We start from the raw sequence: 20,232 nt of genomic DNA on the forward strand, positions 1-20,232 counted from the left end.
ACAAGGCAACTGGGTAAGTGGGATAAAGGAGACATGGAAGGCAGATGTTTTGACTAAGGCTTTGATAGTGTTCAACATGTCACCATTATAAGTAATCTACAGTCTAAATATAATTTCCATAAGTGGGTGCACAGTTGTTTAAAAAATATCTAAAATGGAAACAGTTCATTCTGAAATGGTGAAGGCATTTAAGTAGACACGCTCACGTCTTTCTTCCTAAACTGAGTTTTAGTTGACATTTTTATTAATATAATTAATAAATTTCTAGTGTAACAGAACAGGGAACAACCTTAAAAAAATGCATGGATGACACCATGCTGGTGGGGCAGGACTGATACTCAGAACAACCTTAGATTAAGCAACAAGGTAAAATTCAGTTAAGACTACAGCAGAGTACCCTTGAAAAGAAATCAAGATCAGAGCTACATAATGAAAATTCATGTGTCTGGAGAGTCGCATGATGCAAAGCTGTGAGTTCTAATGAATCAAAACTAAATATAGTCAGCAGTATTATAAGTAAAACAATTTCTGGATGTATGAAAGATGGTGCAGATCATGATTCAATATTTAGTATTGATGAAGTTTTCTGCTGGGCTTCCGTGTCTAGTTTTAAGTGTGCTCAAAAGCAAATGCAGCCAACTGGAGAGGATGCAGCGGAGCTTAGCAAAGAAGCTAGGATGGGAGCCTTTCCTAGGGCGCTGTTACCACGTTTATGCCATTTTGTTACTAGCCAGATATTGGGAGGAGACTTGGGGGGACACTTCTACTTCTTGAAGCGGTTACAGAGCATGGCAGTGTGGATAAAAGTCTAGTCCCACTTGGAGTTTGGATAGTAGTTTGCCACAGGCAGGTGCTTGCCAAAGCTGATGTCAGGCTGCCTGAAAGCTGTGGAGCTGCGGTTAGCGCTGCAGTATTCCTGAGCGCATTTTAATTCTGTTAAGTGGCATTTTATTAGCTTGAGCTCTGCTAATGTTGGCCACTGGTCAGCTGAGAGTAGGCTTGCTTCTGCAGGTGAACTCCTTGGCTCTTCAGGCTAGACAGACTCTTTCAGAAACTCCTTTTCTGTAGGTAAAATGAGATTTTGTGTTGCTATCTTATTTACAGATCCTAAGAAGAAAATTATTGAAGTGTGAAAGTTAGTACCTTATATTTAGAAATAGCTGATTATATTAGAGGAATTCCAGGATGGTGCGACCAGCCAGCTTTCTGCAGGCTACTGCCAGTACTTGAACCATAATCCGAGAATTGCTGAACTAAAAAAAAATTCTTATTAATCATGACAGCTGGGAACCAGGCCAAACGCTGGGCCATAACAGTAGTAAGTATGCTATTTATGTTAGACAGAAGTAAATTATTGATATACTTAAAGTTCTAGGCATTTGGGAAGTTGATGAATGTTCTGTTTAAAAATGTTTAATGAATGAATAAAGAGGTAAGGTGTTTTAATATCTTCCTCTTGCTTTTGTAGCAAATAACTAGACTGAAGCTGTTAAAAAACTGTAGTTTAAGCTACTTGTACTTGATCCTAATTCCCAAAGGGGTGATATTTCTTGGGGGAGGAGAATGAGATTGTCACTGAGCACTGCCGAATGAAAACACTTGGACATGGTAGCAGTCCTGGAGCAGGAGATTACCCAATACATACTGCATCCTAAAGAATAATATAGAACAGTTAAGCATTTGCTAGTTTTTCTGCTTAAGCTTTAATTATTTTGTATAGCATGAAACAAGAGCAAAAGGACATAAAGGATTTTATGCACAGAAAATTTTAAATGTGCAAGGATCAGTAGTATTCACTTTGGAAAAATAATTGATATAGGTGTAATAAATCTTGAACAACCCTATTTTGAGACCACTTCTTATCTTTAGGAAACTACTAAAGCTTTCAGCCTCTCTTGATTTACGCTCCCGTAAATGTTTTCTGTCAAACTTGAGGTGTGTAGATCTACTATAGATCTATATACTGAGTCCAGTTCTATTCTGTTTCTGATTTGTGAAACCCTTGGGGAGTCTGTGGACTGCAGGTTGGATCTTGTCTGCTTTTAGTTGATAAACTGTCCTTTGTAATTAAATGTTAGTATCCACTACTGATTAAGTAAACAGTTGTTCCGTCAGCATATTAGATAAGGGGGATCTGTAATACTGACATTCAAAAGCATAAATTCAGGACACGAGGCTACAAATAACACTGCTTCCACGGTTTGATTTAGAGCTGGAAGCAGCTACAGTCCATACATCAGGCTGAGTGGTCTGTGAGACCACGTGATATTTGAAGATGCAACCTCAGCGGCGAGCAAGTTGGTCCCGTGTATTTTGCCGCTGCCCAGTTACCCTGGAATTGCTCATTGTGTGTATTTTCATGTTACTCAGAACCTAGTTGCACCAAACCTTGCTGCTTTGAAAGTCATACTGACTTCAAAGTCACGGACTCCTCGAGCCTGCACGTTTGTCTCCAGTTGGGCAGGTAAGCGTATTACGTACTTGCATCCTGGCTTTTACACAAGCGCCCACCTTTAGGACACAGAGCTGCAGTGCGAAACAATACCCTGTAACAAGAAATGAGGCTCTGCAGGACTCTGGCCATTTCCAGGGGTCTGACTTGTTTTAGAAAAGAGTTACACACTAAATTGATCATAAACAGAACAGAATCTACATTTTTGGTCATCGCTCTGCTCACCAGTCACTGGCCTTGTTGCCTCCGTATTGATTTCTGTTACAGCTCTGGACCCAAGCTCCTGTGACGAGTGACTTTGTTTCATAGCGTCAATCCAGTATCTTTTTAATATCATGCTGTTACTGATAAATTTTTCGCATCAGAAAATGAAAGTGATTTTGAAGAGCAGAGCTGTTTTTAGCTGTAAGACAGGATTAGTCTACTTTCTAAATCTTGTTTCTAAACAAAATCTGTGCCAACTGGAAATTATTCGTTTGGTTGAAAAATGACACAGAAACAATTTGGTCAGGAATATTTGCTTTTTCACCCTGGGGTTTCTTCTATCTGTCTAAAAAACAAATTTTATCGTCCATATCCTAGCTGGCAGTGGACAGTACTAATTGCTGTTGAGGTAGATAAAAAAACATTGCCTCTTTTTCTTCCTTTCACATCTGAACCTCTTTGTAGGTGCTGGAAGGCTGTTACTGGTTCCACCCAAAGCTTTCCCTGCTCCAGCCCAAGCAAGCCCAGTTTTATGAAATAATCTAAATTTTTAATTTTATTAAACACTATAGCACAGTAAAGGCATTGACACTAATCAGGCATTGTGTTTGTGTATTGGAAATGAATCCAGGATCTATCAGATCTATATATCAGCTCTAAATACATTGTTGCAACTTTTTAATTAGCTAACTAGACTGCTGTATGACAGTTCTCTCTGTAGTATTTGAGCATCTACACAGCTTGGGATACTGGGGTCCTCCAAGGACCGTGACTCGTCTTGGGCCAAGGAGAAAACAATTTCTCGAAGTATAAAACTGTTTCATGCACTTTTTTTTTTCCATTTAAGTTTATTCAAGCTGGAAACCATCTTCAGTTTCTCACAAGACAATGCTGAAACCAGTGTTACGATGCCAGTTCAGAAGTTGAGAAGGAAGAGTGTATGGAAGGATTTAGTCTCTTTTTATGCAGATGTTTTCCAACTCTTTTTTGCCATGATCTGCAAAATCAAATCCAGAGCCAAACTTTCTAAATGGTAACAGCACTGAGAGCAGCTATACCCAGCAGATGCTGGCTAATGTGATGCTCCTCTGTGAGCATGAAATGAGTGAGAGTGGGAGAACGCTATATTTGCAGTCTCTCATAGTTGCCTCTTTCAGTGCTGTGTGTAAGTGTAATCGTTTTAGTCTACAGCAGTTCTGCCATTTGAAGTTAGGAGAAACACACTGTTACACACACACACACACACACACACATATATTTACATATATAGATAGATAAAACTAAAACATTTCGTAAATATATATATATATATATATATATATGCACAGATATCTTTTTCTTTTCTCTCTCTTTTTTTTTTTAGATAGCTCGATTCCTGTTTTGTGGAAAGTCCATATCCTATATAGTAAAGCATCTCTCTTCTCCTTCGTATAAATGCATTACTCCCAAATGCTTTCTTATAAGCGATTTATGAAGGAAGAACTACAAAGAGCAGAATAGGTTAAAAAGAAAATACACAAAAAGAATTGATAATGAAGACACCTTTTTACTGGCAAGCTACAGAAAGAGAGTTCTGTGAATCATAAGAGCCATTTCTGGAAATAAATTTGCCTAAACAATTGCAGCAACTCAACATATTTTTTTCTGGATCTATTAGTTCAAAAGATATTTCATATTTTCTGAAGCAAAAAAGAAAATTTATTTTTGTTTTGCTTGGTTCGGACCAAAGCAGAAAAAAAGTTTGTTTTTGGATTTTTTGGTACTGTATTGTTTATAAGATGACAAAACATTTTTAAAGCAAAATAAATTTTTTATGCAGATAAAATAACTTTTCAAACTGTTCCTCCTTTGACTTCGGAGAGCTACAAGCGTTACTCAGAGTAGAGCTTGGACTGAAATACATATAGACTCTCCTTTTTGGAGGCACATTTTGTTCTAGTCATGTATTGAACAGGGACTCTGCCTACGTGCGACCACATTAGTCTGACCTTCAGCAGGCGAGGCTGGGTAACAATGAATGATTCATCTAATGGCTTATTTTTCTGTATGTACTTTCCATCAGCTTACTCTGGATGTACTAATTAATTTTCTCCTAAGGATGTTGTTTGGCTTCTCTTGGTATTTACTACAAGAACTGTGTATGAGGCTTGAATACCAGAAGTGCACAGTATAGTGCACTTAAGTAGGAGACAGTCTATTTATTTTTTAGAACTACTTTGTTCCCATATGTGTTAAAGTGGCAGGTAAGAAAGGAGAAATGGACCAATGAGTTCATATTTTACTCATTCTAGAAAATTTTAAGGACCGGTCTGACAAGTTACTGAAACAGATACAAAAATGCAGAAGCATGCATACAGTCATGATTGTTTTTAATCGAGCCTTTTGGTCTCTTTTTCTTTTCTTAGCTTGAAACACCTATAAAGAAGTAAAGGCTGTAGCACGTTGAGATCTAAGTGATAAAAGCGGTTAGTACTAATACAAGAATCTGAGTCAATTTTAGATTGAGCAAATCTAAGCAATGAGCCTAAATAAGTGGAGATGGTCTTCATTTACGTCCCCCTTTCTTTCAGATTATTTGATCTAGATGTAGCAGCATTCCTACTGAGATTGCTACTGCAGGGCAGTTGGACTGATAGGTTAGGGGTTTTTTTTGGAACTTGGTCCTCTGTGAGTTGGTTTGCTTGCACGAAACCGAAGGAGGTGGAGTGACTCCAGTTTCATTCCAACTTTCTACTCTTTGAAACAAACCAGAGCAGGAGATTTAAACTTGCATCTCGAGGAATAAGAGAGTGAGAAACATGAGAACCAGTTAACAGCAGGCTCAGTAACAGGAACTTAACCAACCTGTAACCTTGGCTGGCTGCCTGCTAGCTTGCTGTGCGTGCCACTGCGCTCTAGCTTGCACGTGCATGTTAGGTAGGAGGCGTAAGGCAGATTTCAGCATACAGGAATTGAGCTGCCTCTCATGCACCATCTCCAAATTGTTGCTTGTCCTCATCTATTTTCATGTAGTGTAAAGTTCTTTTACCTTATTCTTCTCTTCCATTATCCATTTTTTCCCACTTGGACGACTTCTCTATTTAAAGGTGAAAATAATACACTAGAACAAGTTAAAACGTATCGAGAGAACTGTATCAAACTCTGTAGTTCAGAGTTATGAAGAGGTATGAAGATCCTGGTCTTAGAGACCACAGTTTCTAGGTGCTGCTCAAATGTATACAGAAAATAGATCTGCTTGAGTAATTTGCAGATGAAGTGTAAGACAGCGAATGACAGATGGCTGAGGCAGACTGGCAAGAAGAGGAAACAGTCAGACAGTACAGCCAGCGTGTTAGACAGCGCTCGCAACGCCGCCTGTCCTGCCCAGTAATTGCAGGCTGCGAAGGCTGGGAGAAACGCAAAAGAGGACAGCGAGAGGGTTTGTGTTCAATGTTTCAACACAGAGGTGCAAAGTGAGACTAAGGCCTTTAGCATAATGTGAATTTCCTCTCTTCTAAATTTTTGTATTCAGTTAGAATGTTTTTTTTATACATCTACACACACACACACACACACACACACACACACACACGCACAAAACTTCTGTAAGTGTGTAATGGGTGGATCCATAGCGTTTTTTATACCTTAATAGCAGCTGTAAAGGAGCAGGAGATTCTTTTCCATGTCTTCCCTGTCTGTTTATTCATTTTCTTTATTTTTTAATAGAGGGTCACTTTCAAAGTTGATGTGCTCTCTACATCCAGATGGATTGGAAGTACGTTTTTAATCATGCCAGTGCAGTTGTTGGCAGTTGCTGGGGGCAGAGGAGGAAAGGAAAAGAGCTGAGCATTCTCCTTGACTGTGATGAGAAACAGCTGAAATGCTATAAACGTCGATCACTGTAGGTAAAATCGTAAATTAGGAATGGGCAAGGCAAGCATTTTATTTGTGTCAATTGTGCTGTGGCTTTTTGCTGATTATTTTTCCAGTTTAACCGGATTGACAAAGGCAGGGAAGTGTTTTATGCTTGTTTTACAACATTACATCTCCAAGTGAGGGTATAAAATAGCAAAGTAGCAATAAAACAAAGTTCTTCAGCTCTTGGTGTTCTTTTTATTACATTTCATTCCCATATTTGGCATTAAATTCAGTTAGGTCCTGATTCTGTGTCACTGGCATCAACAGATGGGTTTTCAAATACTTCAACAGGCTCAGGAACAGATTTTTAATAGACTCTGAGTTTTCTGGATCTCCTGAGTTTGGTTTTGCTTATAGAAGGAAGATGCTTCTGAAGGAGTTAAGGGAGTGCTGGTTCTAGGCCCACTGCGCATGTTTTTTCGTGACCATCTGTGCTTGCCTCAGTTTCCCTAAGTAGGAAAAGATGATCACCTGATCCCGAAGAGGTGAGAAGACAAAACTAAATTTTCAAAGATCACTTTAAAATAAAGTAATAAAAGGATGAAAATTTAGAGAGCTTTTCTTATAGGCGCCAAGTTTATATAGCTGTTATGAATGTTTTATACAGCTTCTCATAATGAGTAACTTTGTAATCCTAGTTTCCCTCACGAGGTTGACTGACAGTCCCGTATCTATTGTGGTCCCTAGCATTTTGAATTTTTAGCTTTCTCAGGAGTATCAGCTAATTATTGTTATGAGACGTACCTAAGCAGTTGTAGTTTGAGCTGGGGATTCCCAGGAGGCAGCTCTCCGGTTGATCTTCATTTGCTGTAATTTCGTTCACATCCCAGAGTAGCGTGAGAGTTAATTGTTGGGCTTAAGTGTTCCCGGCAATAAGAGAGAATCGATAGTCGATATCGTACTGTGTTCATTCTTAAATCCAGTTCACGGGAGCTCCTTGGAGTTTCCTACATACGTTATCTATTCATTTATTGTTTGAATTCCCCAAAACACAAATGCTCATTTCAGGACAGCCTTCTAGAACCTTTTCTTTATGCCTTGATTGTTTGTATTGTTTTTTTACCAAGCCAAAATACAGCACTTCTGCCTGGAAATATAAGACTTGCATTAAATTCTCCAGAATCTTGTTCTTGCTTTTTGTTACCTTCCAATATGATGCAAAATTATATAAAAAAATAATAATATCCAGCAATGGTGCACGAAATGGTGGCCAGGACGTGTATTGAAGGCAGCTTCTTGAACAAGGGCTGATGTCTCTACAGCGCACTCCTTAGTACTGGAGAAAAAATTAATAGATCTATTTCAGCTAGTTTGAAATAGTGTTTTCAGTGTTTCAAGAAGCTTATGTGGTATGTAGTATTCAAATAAGTAGTATTCAAAAAAGTTGTCGAGGACAATACAGTAAAAACTTGTATAAAAAAGAAATGTAAAGTGTGGCTCTTTCTTTTAGCTCAATCATCGGGTGTGAAATTGAATTGAGAAGTCTCCAAACTCTATTAAATCTCACCCCCTTGGCACTACCACAGGAACAATTTGTTTCGTCTTGAAGGAGCCTTTGGTTTCCAGATCAGTGGAGCTAAGCAGGAGGAATGTGCGTCACTTTGAGGTAAACAGGGATGTGAGCTGGTTAAAAACAGAAAAGGCAACGCAGCAAAATTCTGTGCCCCTGACATTTGTCAGCCTCTTCTGAAATGTGAATGCTGTTTCCATTAAGCTTTAGGGCAGATATTAACTCTGTCCCTTTTGTTGTGCTGATGATTCGGAAGCTGAACATAAACGTATTTAGGTGTTCAGTTGATTTTCAAGAAGCAAATCTGTCTTGTTTTGTTCAGCAGGAGGTTTGCGGTGCTATTCAAATTGTCCCTTGGTGATCTGTCCTCATGCAGGAGGGACGGGTGGGGAGGGATGACTCCTACCACCACTCTGTTCCAGTGCAAGGTGGAATGGTCAAGCATCTTCCAGCCTGACATTTCCTACCTATTTTTGATACCACAAGCTTTTGCGAGATGATGAATTACAAATGTCTGTACTGCATTGTGTCATGCCTGTTATATTTCTCAAAGAGTCTTCTTCTGGGACAAGCCACTGCATCTGCACGCAGGAAACCTTACCTTGAATATTTTTGGTGTGAAAATGATTCTGGCACACAGTTAAGGCAACGCTCCAGACATGGCCTTCAGGAGCTGTAAGATTTAGGCAGAAGCCTCCAAAACAGCTCTGTTGTGAAGGATAACATGGCAGCATGCGTGAGCCACAGGTCAGGGCTGTGTGCAGACACACTTTGGGGTAATACGTGGTCTGCACATATTATATGTATTATATAATATATGGCGTTGGCAAACTGGAGGAGGTGACCAGAGGAATAAGGTCACTTAGCATAAAGTCCAATATACAGAGTGTTTATTCTTTTCAGTTGCTTAGTAGGGATTAATACATTAGCGTTTTATTAACATTAATAAGATTGCAGTAGTACAAGCAAATTCATCTTGATTTAACCAAAGTGAGCAAGATCTAATACTTTTTTTTAACCTGACACTCTCAAAGTCCAACCTTAAAATTGCTTAAAAAAACCAACAGGTAATTCCTTTCCCAGCTCAACATTTACTTTCTTCCTTATGTTTAGTTACAGCTCATATTTAGATACAGCGAGAAACACATTTTACCTTAGCCTTTGTTTCCTCAGGAGAGTTCTTAAGTTTATCTCCTGTGATAGGCTTGCCCTTTTTTTCATCCTTGCAGTCTTCCTCTGGTCCTCTTCCAATTTCTCTCCATCTTTCTTAGCCCTGGATGGCCAGAGCCATGCACAGTAATGTAGACTAGGTCATCAGAGTATCTTCTATGTGGTATTAACAAACCTGGGTCTTGAAAAGACTTCCCACTGATATTTTCTAGGATCATGTGTACCTTTTGTGCACCTGGGCCACTGTTGGGATTCAGGTGTCGCTCTAGGATTAACCAGTAATGTCCAGGTTGCCCTCATTGCTATAAACTGGGAATTGATCTGTTGGTAGGACTTTTGTTACTAGACTCCAAGTGCGTGGCGTCTTTATTTACTGTCATATTTCCTCTTCCGCCTTGTACTGTAGCTATGTGGAAAGAGAAAGGATGCTGGACTCTGAGACTTCAGTCCATTTGATTGTTATAGAAATTCATACCAAAAGCATAGAATTTAACTTCAAGTAAAACATATTTCCTAATTGTAAGTTATGTCTGGGTTTTCTTACTGCATGCAATTAGTTATTTCCATGGGGTTTTTTCTTACGTACAAGATCAGCAAACATTGAAGTGAAAAAAATTTTTGCTTTATTTTCTTACCAAAAATCTAAGAAATAGGATTAGACTAAAGTTTTAAATCACAGTCATCTCTTAAATCAAATGTGGAACAAGGGTAATAATGAGCGTAAACATACTGAATCACAGAATGGTTGAGGTTGGAAGGGACCTCTAGAGATCATCTAGTCCAAGAATAATAAAATGTAATTTGTGTTCTGAGTTCTAGGGCTCTAATCCAAAGCTCACTGATATCTGTGGAAAGACTTCAATTGATTTGAATTAGGCCTTGGCTTTTGTCCTGAATGAACACAATACCACTGGAGCTATTCATGAAAGAAATGTTTGGAAATAAGTCATAGTAACATAGAACTGGAAGTAACTTGCTCTGTCAAAACCCAGTTTGCTTGCTGATTTAGGCAGGCCTGTTCTACAATGCTTGTTGTGGCAATACTTTGTCATAGTTCCTTACATAAACTACCCAAATTCAATCTTTTTTTTAAAAAAAATCTTTTGCCACTGCTGCTGTAATTGCAAGGTTGTTTCTGAGTCATTCCTCTGATGTTTGAAACCTTTTTCTAACTTCCAGCTTAAGCCTATTCATGCCCACTTGTTTCCATTTGTTTTATGCCAACATAGTCCTCCGTTTAAATAGCTTTTTCTTTTTTCTCTATCCTGTTCTAAACTAGTGATCACAGTCATATCTCCTCTTTGTCTTTGCTTTGCTAAATAAGCCAAGAATTTTAATTTATTCTCTTTCAGTAAGTTGTTCTTTCCTTTTACCTTAGTAGCCTTTATTTGAACTTATTCCCATTTAACTTAATCTTTCTGGGAGGCAGGCACCAAAACCTGTATTTCAGTGAGGTGTAATAGTGCTTTATGTAATGTTGTTAATACTTTCTTTGCTTTACTAGAAATGCCTTTCCAGATAACATCCAATATTATGTTTGTCTCCTTATGGCAGCGTTTCACTGATCACTTTTATCCTGTGACTTACACACAGCTTCTCTTTATCTTGGTTCTCCAGGTGAGCTCCCGTTTAGTAGCAGTAGTTTTTAGTCCACGAGCGCATAGCTTTGCCCTTTGTACTATGAAACTCTTAACGTGGGTCTCTTAGTCCAGTGCTCAGTTCTTCCTTGGACAAGACTCTGTTTGTCCTCTGCATTAATGGTTGGAATTGATAGCAATCCAGCTTGAGTAATCAGCAGCCTTGATCAGTATGTTCCTACACTGAGCTAATAAAACAAAATTAAAAGAAAAAGAAGAAGCTGTTAGAGGTGGTGAATGCTAGGATATGGGAGCTGACGTGAGGTGATGGGAAAGCCCACTGGGGAAGAACTGGTGTTTGTATTGGGAGAAGGTGCTTGGTGAGGGGTGGAGGAGTAGCGTGGTGGAGAGGGGACACAGAGTCCAGAAGAGAGGAGTGAGAATTCCTCCAGTGTGGGTCAAAATAACGCTACTCAAATTTGTCGGCTAGCAACATTAATTGGGTCTCACAGGCACATACAAGGATGGATAAAGACATGGAAAATCTAAGAAATAAATGCGTATCTCTCAAAATAGTCTGCATTTTGAATCAAATTTTACTTGAAGATTAGCAACAGTGCTGCTTAACTTAGAAAGTTCTCTTATTTTTTGAGTAGGTCTCAAAATATTCTGAAAATTTTAAAAGCTATTCTTTAAAAGCATTTAAAAATAAATCCTGATTTGAGATGATTATGAATCTTGAATTATTTAGCCATAAAACCTTGAAGGAGAGAGAATTTGCAAAGCTCTTTTAAATATATGTGATACATTTTCTTAGAGATCAGAATGGCTCTAAAGGACTTTTACCCAGATAAGTACATTCAGCAGATCTCAGAGGCAAGAGCAATTAAGGCATAAGGCATTTCCTGGGAATTAATATCAAGCCAGGAGGAGTTGTGATGGCTCAAGATGCTGAGGGCCATTAACTGTGGTTGATGATTAATGATGTCTGCTAAGGTCATTATTGTTGTTAGATGAAAATGGAGAAGAACTAAGAGGTATGAAGTTTTTCAATGGGAAATGCAGCTTCAATTGGTTCAGTAGATGTGAACCCATTGTGGACAGAATGCCCTGTATTAATATCAAATAGAGGGCTCTGAGGCTTTTATTTTTTTTTCCCTGAAATTTTTAGGAGTGTTAATCAAAGCTGGATCTCTAAAGCTGTGCTAGTATCAAGCTGGAAAGTAAGCAAAATAAAGCCCTTAGTGCTTTAATGATCTCCCAGTATTACATTTGGCGTCCACTACTTAATCAGCTTTATTTAGAGATATTCCCATCTGTCCTTTCAGTGCCTAACGAGAGCATTCAGAAATGTGCCCAGAACACTCTTTATGCTCGCTGTTCTTGGACCCTCTTTTAAAATTGCATCTGCCCTGGTTTTGCACCGTGGCACCCTGCAGTGGCCCTCACTGAGACCTAGATCCCATATTGTTACCCAATGTACGAAAAGAAGGCGGACACATAAGGCAGGGCAACGAGAGCAGGCACTGCTGCGTTGGTATAGAGAGGGTCTGTTCCCTAATCAGTAATTAGCCGGAACAGATACTTCCCAGTATCCAGACAAGTCCATGCATAGTTGGTTCCATGGCTGATCGGATATTTTTTATACAACGAAGGATTTCATTATTGACTTGTAGAGGGCCTGAAAGAGGTACTACAGTGGCCTGTGAAATATTCACCTTGCTGCTTAATTTTGGCTAATGCTTCACTTCTGTTAAAATGCATTCATTGTCTCATATATAACAAGCTTGTTTATTTTAATGTGCTTTATAAAAAAAAGTGTTGAAGAAGTCTGACTTAGTTAATATAGGTAACTTTAAGATGTTAGTTTTAATTAGCTAGTCAATATGATCTGATCCTTAGATTATAAACAGTGCTACATATTTTTGAGTGAGACATAAATCTTATTTTATATATGTGCTGGTCTCCTGTCCTTTTCTCCCCCGTCCCCTTACCCTCTCCCTCTGCTTGTTGTGAAGGTTGTAGGATCAAAAACCCGAGCATGATAGGACTGAACCCGACCGCTACTTTTGGCTGGCCTTTATACAAATGCCACTTCAGGTAGACTCCTGCTGAGGAAATAAAATTTTGCAAAACTTTAAACAGTTAAAAACCAGATCTTAGGTGTGAAATACTGAATGTTAGATGGTATGACTAGACCTACTTGTACAAACCTATCAGCTTCATGGTGTTTGTGAGATTGCTGTGTGCCTTTATTCACCCTCAACCAAAACACTGAACTATCTCCTCTGGTTTTTTTCCTCTAATATATCCCCTGTGGTAAGAGGAGGAGGTGAGTGAGGTCAGGCAAAATGAAATGAAAATCATGAAGGCTTAGTAGACCACAGGGAGGTTCTTTTGTGAGGGTGCCAGAGATGGAATAGTAGTTACGAGGAAGAAGACCGCAGAGCTGGCAGTGAAGGAGATCTCATCCCTCCATGCGTGTTACAGTGTTTCATGCTCCTTGCCATGAAACTGGTCTGTTTTTCTAGTTAACTCTTTAACAAGCATGTAATGCTAACAGGGACTCCTGCAGTGCTGTTATTGCTCCTTGATGCCTCTTCGCTGTTCTTCAGGGTAAATTTTTCGAAGAAGTTCTGCGTTCCTAACTCAGCTTCTAAGATCAACAGATGAGAACTGAAGTATTGATTAGGTTACATAAATTCTTCTTCTTCATCTTCTGCAGCCTCTACCAGTTATCCACTCTTGGGGATAAGAAATTGTTTTCTTCCATGAGAGCTAGAGGAGTTAACATTTTAAAATTCATAGTTGCAGATGGATAAATGCAAACATCAGGTTATTGTAATTATATCAACTTCTCAGCCTGACGTAACAGCCTTCAAAGTACAAAATGGCGTGGCCAAACATTTTAAATACTGGGTTTTTTTCAGAGGTAACTAAAACAGAAAGGTGCTTTACTCCAGATGATTTTCCATCCTCTACGACTTCAAATCTTGGTTATAGTAATTAAAACAATAGGTGAGTATGTGAGACTCACTGGTGCAATTTCAAAGCCTGAGTGAATACAAAGGTTAGAGTAAAAGGGAACAGGTCACTTTTGGTCTTCACATTTTATGAATCTGCGCCCCTGTGAATGAAGACATTTATGCATGTGTCCTTGATTTAAGGACTTTAGTTTTATTTGATGGTGTGGAATTAATCCTTTGTGGGTACACCGGTTATAGAAAAATTTATAGAGAGAGTCTGATCCTCCAGGTACTAACATACCTTGAATTTCTATTCATTCCAGTAGATCTGTAGGTCTCGTATATTTTAGACCTGTTTTTTTTTTTAATATATTAAAACAACCTTACTTATGTCATCATCTTTTGAACATGCAGGTCTATAGCTGAAATATTTTAAGTTTGAAATTTCTGTTTGGGATAGGTCACTGTTTGCAGTTATCTGGGATGTTTTTGTTTTGTTTTTTGTTTTTTGGGGTTTTTTTCTCCTTCTGCACAGTCACTCTCAAGAATTTAATATATATCTATTATAAGTATTTAAATGACAAAATGTCCAGAAATCCTTACCTGTAACACAAAATAAGCCTGCAGTGTTGTTGCTCATCCCCTTTTGCGAATGCAACCATGAGTTGCAGTGGGCCAGACTTTTTGTCCGCTTCCTCTGCTGTGATTCAGTGCATGATTCTTAATCATGTGCCTTTTGCATTTTCACTTCATAAGTCACGATCACAGTTTTGCTGAATTTTTTTGAGAAAGTGATGAGTTTTCAATTTGAGGACTCCTTGCCCAACATTTCCCAAAGTTCAGCACTTTCTAACCAGCGCTTGTCTTAGTTTCTTTTCACAGAGCCTCATTAGTCCAAGGACCATCAACTGAAAACTACTAGTTAAACAACTGTCATCAAATTTCAGATCATGTTTCAACACAAATCTAATGGGACAGAACACAAAGTTAATATTCAGCATTATTCTTTTTCATTTACAGGAAAAATTTGAAGGCTTGTTCCGTGCCTATGACGACTGTGTGACATTCCAGCTGTTTAAAAGCTTCAGACGTGTGCGGATAAATTTTAGTAGTCCCAAATCAGCTGCTCGTGCCAGAATAGAGCTGCATGAAACACAGTTCAGAGGGAAAAAGTTAAAGTTGTATTTTGCACAGGTAATGAAATCTGTTATCCACTTATATGTTAGTGCATAGGTTCTAATGAAATATTGCCCAGTAAACCTTTATGAAAGTAATAAAAGTTTCTCCCATGCTGAATCTCTCTACTAAAGGATGACTCAAACCTCCTTACGTGGTCTGAACCATGCCTTCTCAATGGCTCTGCAGTAAACTTGAGGGACCAGTTAGGCCCCAGTTTGCTTATACAACACATAGAAGTTACATAGCTTAGAATAGATTTAGAACATTTGATATTTTATGTGGGAAACTCTCTTAACTAACTGTAAAAAAGTGGAAATGTGAAATATCTTAAGTTCCTAAAAGAAGTAGGACTGAATTACTTCTGTCTGACTGCAACTCTGAGCCAGAGTCAGGCTTCCTCCTGCCTTTTATTTATTTATTTATTTATTTTTGTCTAATTAAATAAATGTGTGGGTTTTTTAAAGAGGAATTCAGTAAGTTCACTTGACAGGTAGATGCTAGGGGGAGAAGAATGTCCTCAGCCCAGAACATGCACAAGTGATTAAAACCATCTGTTGGAAGTAGGAGATGAGGGTTAGATTCTTCTTGAATGAGGGAGTGAACAGCTAGGGTGAGTGCAGATACCTAAAGCAAGTATGTGCTTGAGTGAGTTGAGTGTGGCCCTGGTGGTCACAGCCAAGGCACAGAAAGGTGAGGGAGGTTGAGAACCCTAACTGCTATCTCTTCCAAATATTTCTTATTAAATGGCTGTGGCCGCAGTGGCTTATAGGATATTCAGTAGTGTCAGTAAGCAACAGAGGTATGCTTTGGGCTGCCAGCTTGGGCCTTCTGAGGTTTCAGGTTAAGGGAAGCCTCATTTGAAGATCTTAATCCAATTTAAAGAGATAATTAAGTTTTGAGCTTCTGAGCCCTGTCAAGATAGCCGTTCTTTTGAGCACACGTAAAAGCAGAACCTCAGGAACATGAGGAACTATGGCTGTGAAAAAACACAGGGTGCATGGTGGGTTAGATGAGTTCCAAAGCTTTCACTGTTGGATTTAGGTGTTGAAAATCCATCTCAGTCCCATCTTAAATGCCTTAATCTCCTAGACCTGGCCAAGATGGTTTTCTGACAGGTTGCAAAACTGCAGATGAAGCAGATCTGATAATCATTTCACTCTTAACTATGCAATCAATAGGTTAAGAGGAAACTTGGGATAACCCAGGAAACAGAACATGGATAATAGTGATTAGCCTCCATATCTAAGCTGATTTCCTGCAAAGCCAATTTAAGTATCCACACCATGCTCTCCAGTACATGCAGTCTTAGGAGAATTTACTAGCTGTGTCCAGGGAACGAGCACAAGGAAGCAGCACAGTGTCTGGGGAAGTCTGTGTTTACATGGACCTAAACCAGAATGAGTAAGAACTTCCAGAACTAGAAGTTCTGGGGAACATGGAGTGGGGAGACCCAAACTGGCTTTTTGCAGAACCCATTCAGGTATAGCAGGGTTTTTTATCTCAGGCTTGCTGTCACACAGGTGCAATTTATTGCTTTTGGGCCTGAGTTGGCTGTAAACTTGCTGAAGTGTGACTGTAGTTGTGGCATAATTCATTTGTACTGAGGCTTCTTTAATATACCAGAGAAAAGTTAAACTAGATAATTTAAGATAGAAATAAAATTAGAAGAATTAGTTACTGAGACAACTGACTAGGGATCATGATAGATTACTTTAACTCACTAAGCCAAATCTTCAGAACTTTTTTAAAGTTAGTGATATGGCCTTGGTGCAGGAGTTACTAGTAAAAGAGCATCTTTTAGTCTCACGGATCTCTGAATTAGCAGCTATGAGGACTAAAACTTACCCTCAGAGAACATACCCAATAGGCACAAACATTGTAGCTTTGCTTATATAACAGCCCTCCACGGTGTTTTTATTGTAGAGGAACCATCTGTAAGGTTGAGATGCAATGCATCTACAGGCCTTGTCTGCTGAGACTGACATGGAGACCCTGCTTAGGTGTCATTTGCTATTAGAAGTGTGTGATTTGAGTAGTCATTGCTTTACCCATCCTAAACTAAACAATCTGTTTGTTTTGCTTTAAAGATTCAGACCTCTGAGACAGATGGAGACAAGCTTCATTTAGCTCCACCACAGCCTGCAAAACAGTTTCTCATCTCGCCTCCAGCCTCCCCACCTGTAGGGTGGCAACCAATAGATGATGCAACACCTGTCATCAACTACGACCTCCTTTATGCAGTTTCTAAACTAGGACCAGGTAAGCTTATGGTCCTTGTGTGAAAATGTATCACAAAAAGCAGACGAGAAATAGCAGTGTAGAGGAAGTTACTGTAAAGCCTGTACAGTGCTAACTTGCATTAAACCTTTGGTTTTAACTTGTTACAATTCAGCTGGTTCTTTGCTTAAGAATGAATTTTACTTTATGTATGTACATACTTATTTCTTATATATTAACTGCAAGTAGAGTGCTCTGTATTACACAGAACAGAGGGTTCTTCCTCTGCAAGTGGTTAGTCTAAAGTGTGGCTTATGAGTGCCCTTTGATTGGGTAGCAGATCAAAACTTGTTTACATACCTTTTTGTTATGTTTTTATATATGGATGGGACAAGTGATGGATTTATGCAGGGACTTTATTCTAAGATGCAGATCATCAAATGTTTAAGCATCATTGCTTCTCCATCAGAGTGGAGGATCTCTCACATGAACAAGTTAATTCGGAGAGGGCTACTATTTCCCAGTCATGGCAGGATTGCTCTGTTGCAAATACTATGCGGAAGGAATGAGATTAGTTGTAGCCTATATAAAAATGAGACAAATGTCAATGGACAGTGCAGACAGACTTTCTTCTGACTGCCCATCTTCAGCTAATGTTAGGAATTGAAGCTAGTGGGATTTTCTAAACAATGTTTTCTCTTAGAAAATGCTAATTTGGTAAATCAAGCTTTTCATAGGGAAGGACTAGTTTTGAGTTAATTAAATTATTTTTTAAAATAAAATTTTCTTTGAAAGTTATTAGAGCATTTTAAAATTTCCAAAGCAGCAAAAGTTCCAGTTTTAAGCCTAAGCCATATCAGATAGAGATTAAGGTCTAACTTAAATTCATAAGCTCTAAGAAAGAATAATATATTGAATTAGCTTTATATTGAAACAAAACCCTGCAGATTCAATCTAATTCTTTTAAGCTCATGAAAATTTCTCAGCACTTATTTTCAGGATTTTTGTGGGATATGAAAATTGTTTTTCCTCTAGCTCTGCTGAACATGTTGCTTTCTTGTTCTGGGATTAGCTCCCAATTTCAGACATCTCATCACTGAGACTCTTGTGTAACTGCACTGGTCAATAGAGTAACCTAGAGCTGAAAGAAGCACATGGGATGCAGGAAGATGTTTATGATTCACATGTTTTGCAGTTTAATGTCATATTCTTTTCACGTGAGATCTCTCACAGGGGAAAATGTGCATTAGGAGAATTTCCTCCGAGACTCCTGTTTTATTCCCCTTCAGACAGTAAGTCTGTAGACAAAGGCTGTCAGGTCTCACGTTTCTTACTATATTATGGATTATTATTTTCAGAACTGATGTTTTGCTTCTAAACTGCTGAACAAAAGGAAAACAAAAAAGTCTCCTTTTATCCTTTGATGTATCAGCGTTATAAATGGAAACATGTAAATTAATCCCATAGCTAGCTTGGTAATAAATCGATTCCTGTTCTAGAGCAGTGGAATGTGAAATATCACTCGTTGCACACTCTGGGACAGCTTTGCGTGAAGGTCATATTCACCCTTGTTTAAGGAGCCTGCAGGGAGCAATATTAAAAGCCATTGTGTGCTCTCTTCTTTCTATTTTTAGCATTTGTTAGAGAGATCAATTTTAGTTAACTGCAGTGGAGGCTTTAAAATACTGCTGTAGTTCTCAGTTGTGCTTTTACTATGTTTAGAATTTCATTGAAAAACAAATCCCTCCAAAACTCATTGTTCAGTGTCACATCAGCGAAACATGCCTCTGTACGTCAGATAACAGCCTCATGTGCTTGTTAGATAAGTTAGATTATTCTATTCAAAAAAGAAAACATGGTCAAAAATGGAACTATGGCTTATCAACTGACAGAAAAAAAATTGCTTTTTTTTGCACAGTTGTTTACACAAGTCAGAATAGTAGAGGCTGACTCTTGCATCTTTAACTTGTGCGGAATTTTTGCTATTTTAAATACAATGATTTGCTAAAATCTGTATGTGAGCTAAAGCCCAGGACAAGGCTTGAGCATGCAAATGGTTCATAGGCTCTTTGTGTGTCCTTAGTACAAGGTGAATTTTACCCACCTACTTCACGGGGAATGCAAATTATACTACTTGAACACAGACCTGCTCATCATTTCCATGAGAACAGGCCATCTGCTTTCACAGTATTCGGCTGTAATCATCACAGCCACAAAAGTAAAGACTAGAACTCCCTAGGTACAAAGTCTGGAAGACTGCATGTACAGTCAAATGAATAGGTTGGAAGTTAGTTACCAGATTTCCTTTTTCCAAGTGCTTTTTGGGGAAAGGTGTTTTTAGGAGGGTTTTTTGGGGGAGGAAGGGGGAGCCTTGTGGCTGCAACAATGTCTGTCTAGTATCTCAAAAGGTCTAACAGAGATTTATTCTTCCTGTGCACAAAGGACTGGACACTGGTCTTATAGCATTAAATCGAGTTTTGTGAGGCTGCCCTTCATTCTTATGGAAGATCTCAGTGCATTTAATTAGTTTCTGGGTGATTGATGTGTATTTTCACTGTTCTGCAGATGCAGAGATTGAGCTCTGAATGAGATATGAGCAGTGCGCTATAGACCCCAGTGACAGCTGGGAGCCTTGACTGAGTCTGTTTCTGACCACTAACCTACAATTTTTTCAGTACACTGCAAAAAAAGAAGTGTTATAATTAATCTCTTTAATGATGAGAAATGTTTTCACTGGCAAGAGAACTTCCAGTAGTTTAAAATATCGATGAGGATACAAAGACATTGCAATGAGCTACGGCAGGAGTTTGGCTGTCTGCCTGTCAGGCCCAGGTCGTGGCTCTGCCTGGCCTGACTTTAACCTGGCTCTCTCCTACAGGAACGCTACCTACAAAACTGTTGTTTAGTCCAATGGCCCTCATTGTTTTCCCTGACATTTTTATAAGGTCATGATTTCATCTCCCTGAGAAATGCAGGAAATGATTTTATGAGATGTTTCCAAAAGGGGAAAACAATCTCCAGGCCTTGGCTATGCACACAGCAGCAGAGTTGCTCCTCTCT

General features: G+C 38.8%; 1 protein-coding gene across 4 annotated transcripts in view; it reads left to right on the forward strand.

Annotated features, from left to right (window-relative positions):
• Nucleotides 1-20,232, forward strand: part of RCAN2 (regulator of calcineurin 2) — a 98,186-nt gene that overhangs the window by 65,868 nt on the left and 12,086 nt on the right. For all 4 annotated transcript variants that reach the window (XM_062573243.1, XM_062573244.1, XM_062573246.1 and 1 more), the window contains 2 exons: nucleotides 14,797-14,970; nucleotides 17,043-17,214. In XM_062573243.1, coding sequence (XP_062429227.1) covers nucleotides 14,797-14,970; nucleotides 17,043-17,214 — 346 coding nt within the window. The remainder of the gene's footprint in view (nucleotides 1-14,796; nucleotides 14,971-17,042; nucleotides 17,215-20,232) is intronic.

The sequence above is a fragment of the Rhea pennata genome, chromosome 3, assembly GCF_028389875.1.
Source record: "Rhea pennata isolate bPtePen1 chromosome 3, bPtePen1.pri, whole genome shotgun sequence".
Lineage (NCBI taxonomy): Eukaryota > Metazoa > Chordata > Aves > Rheiformes > Rheidae > Rhea > Rhea pennata.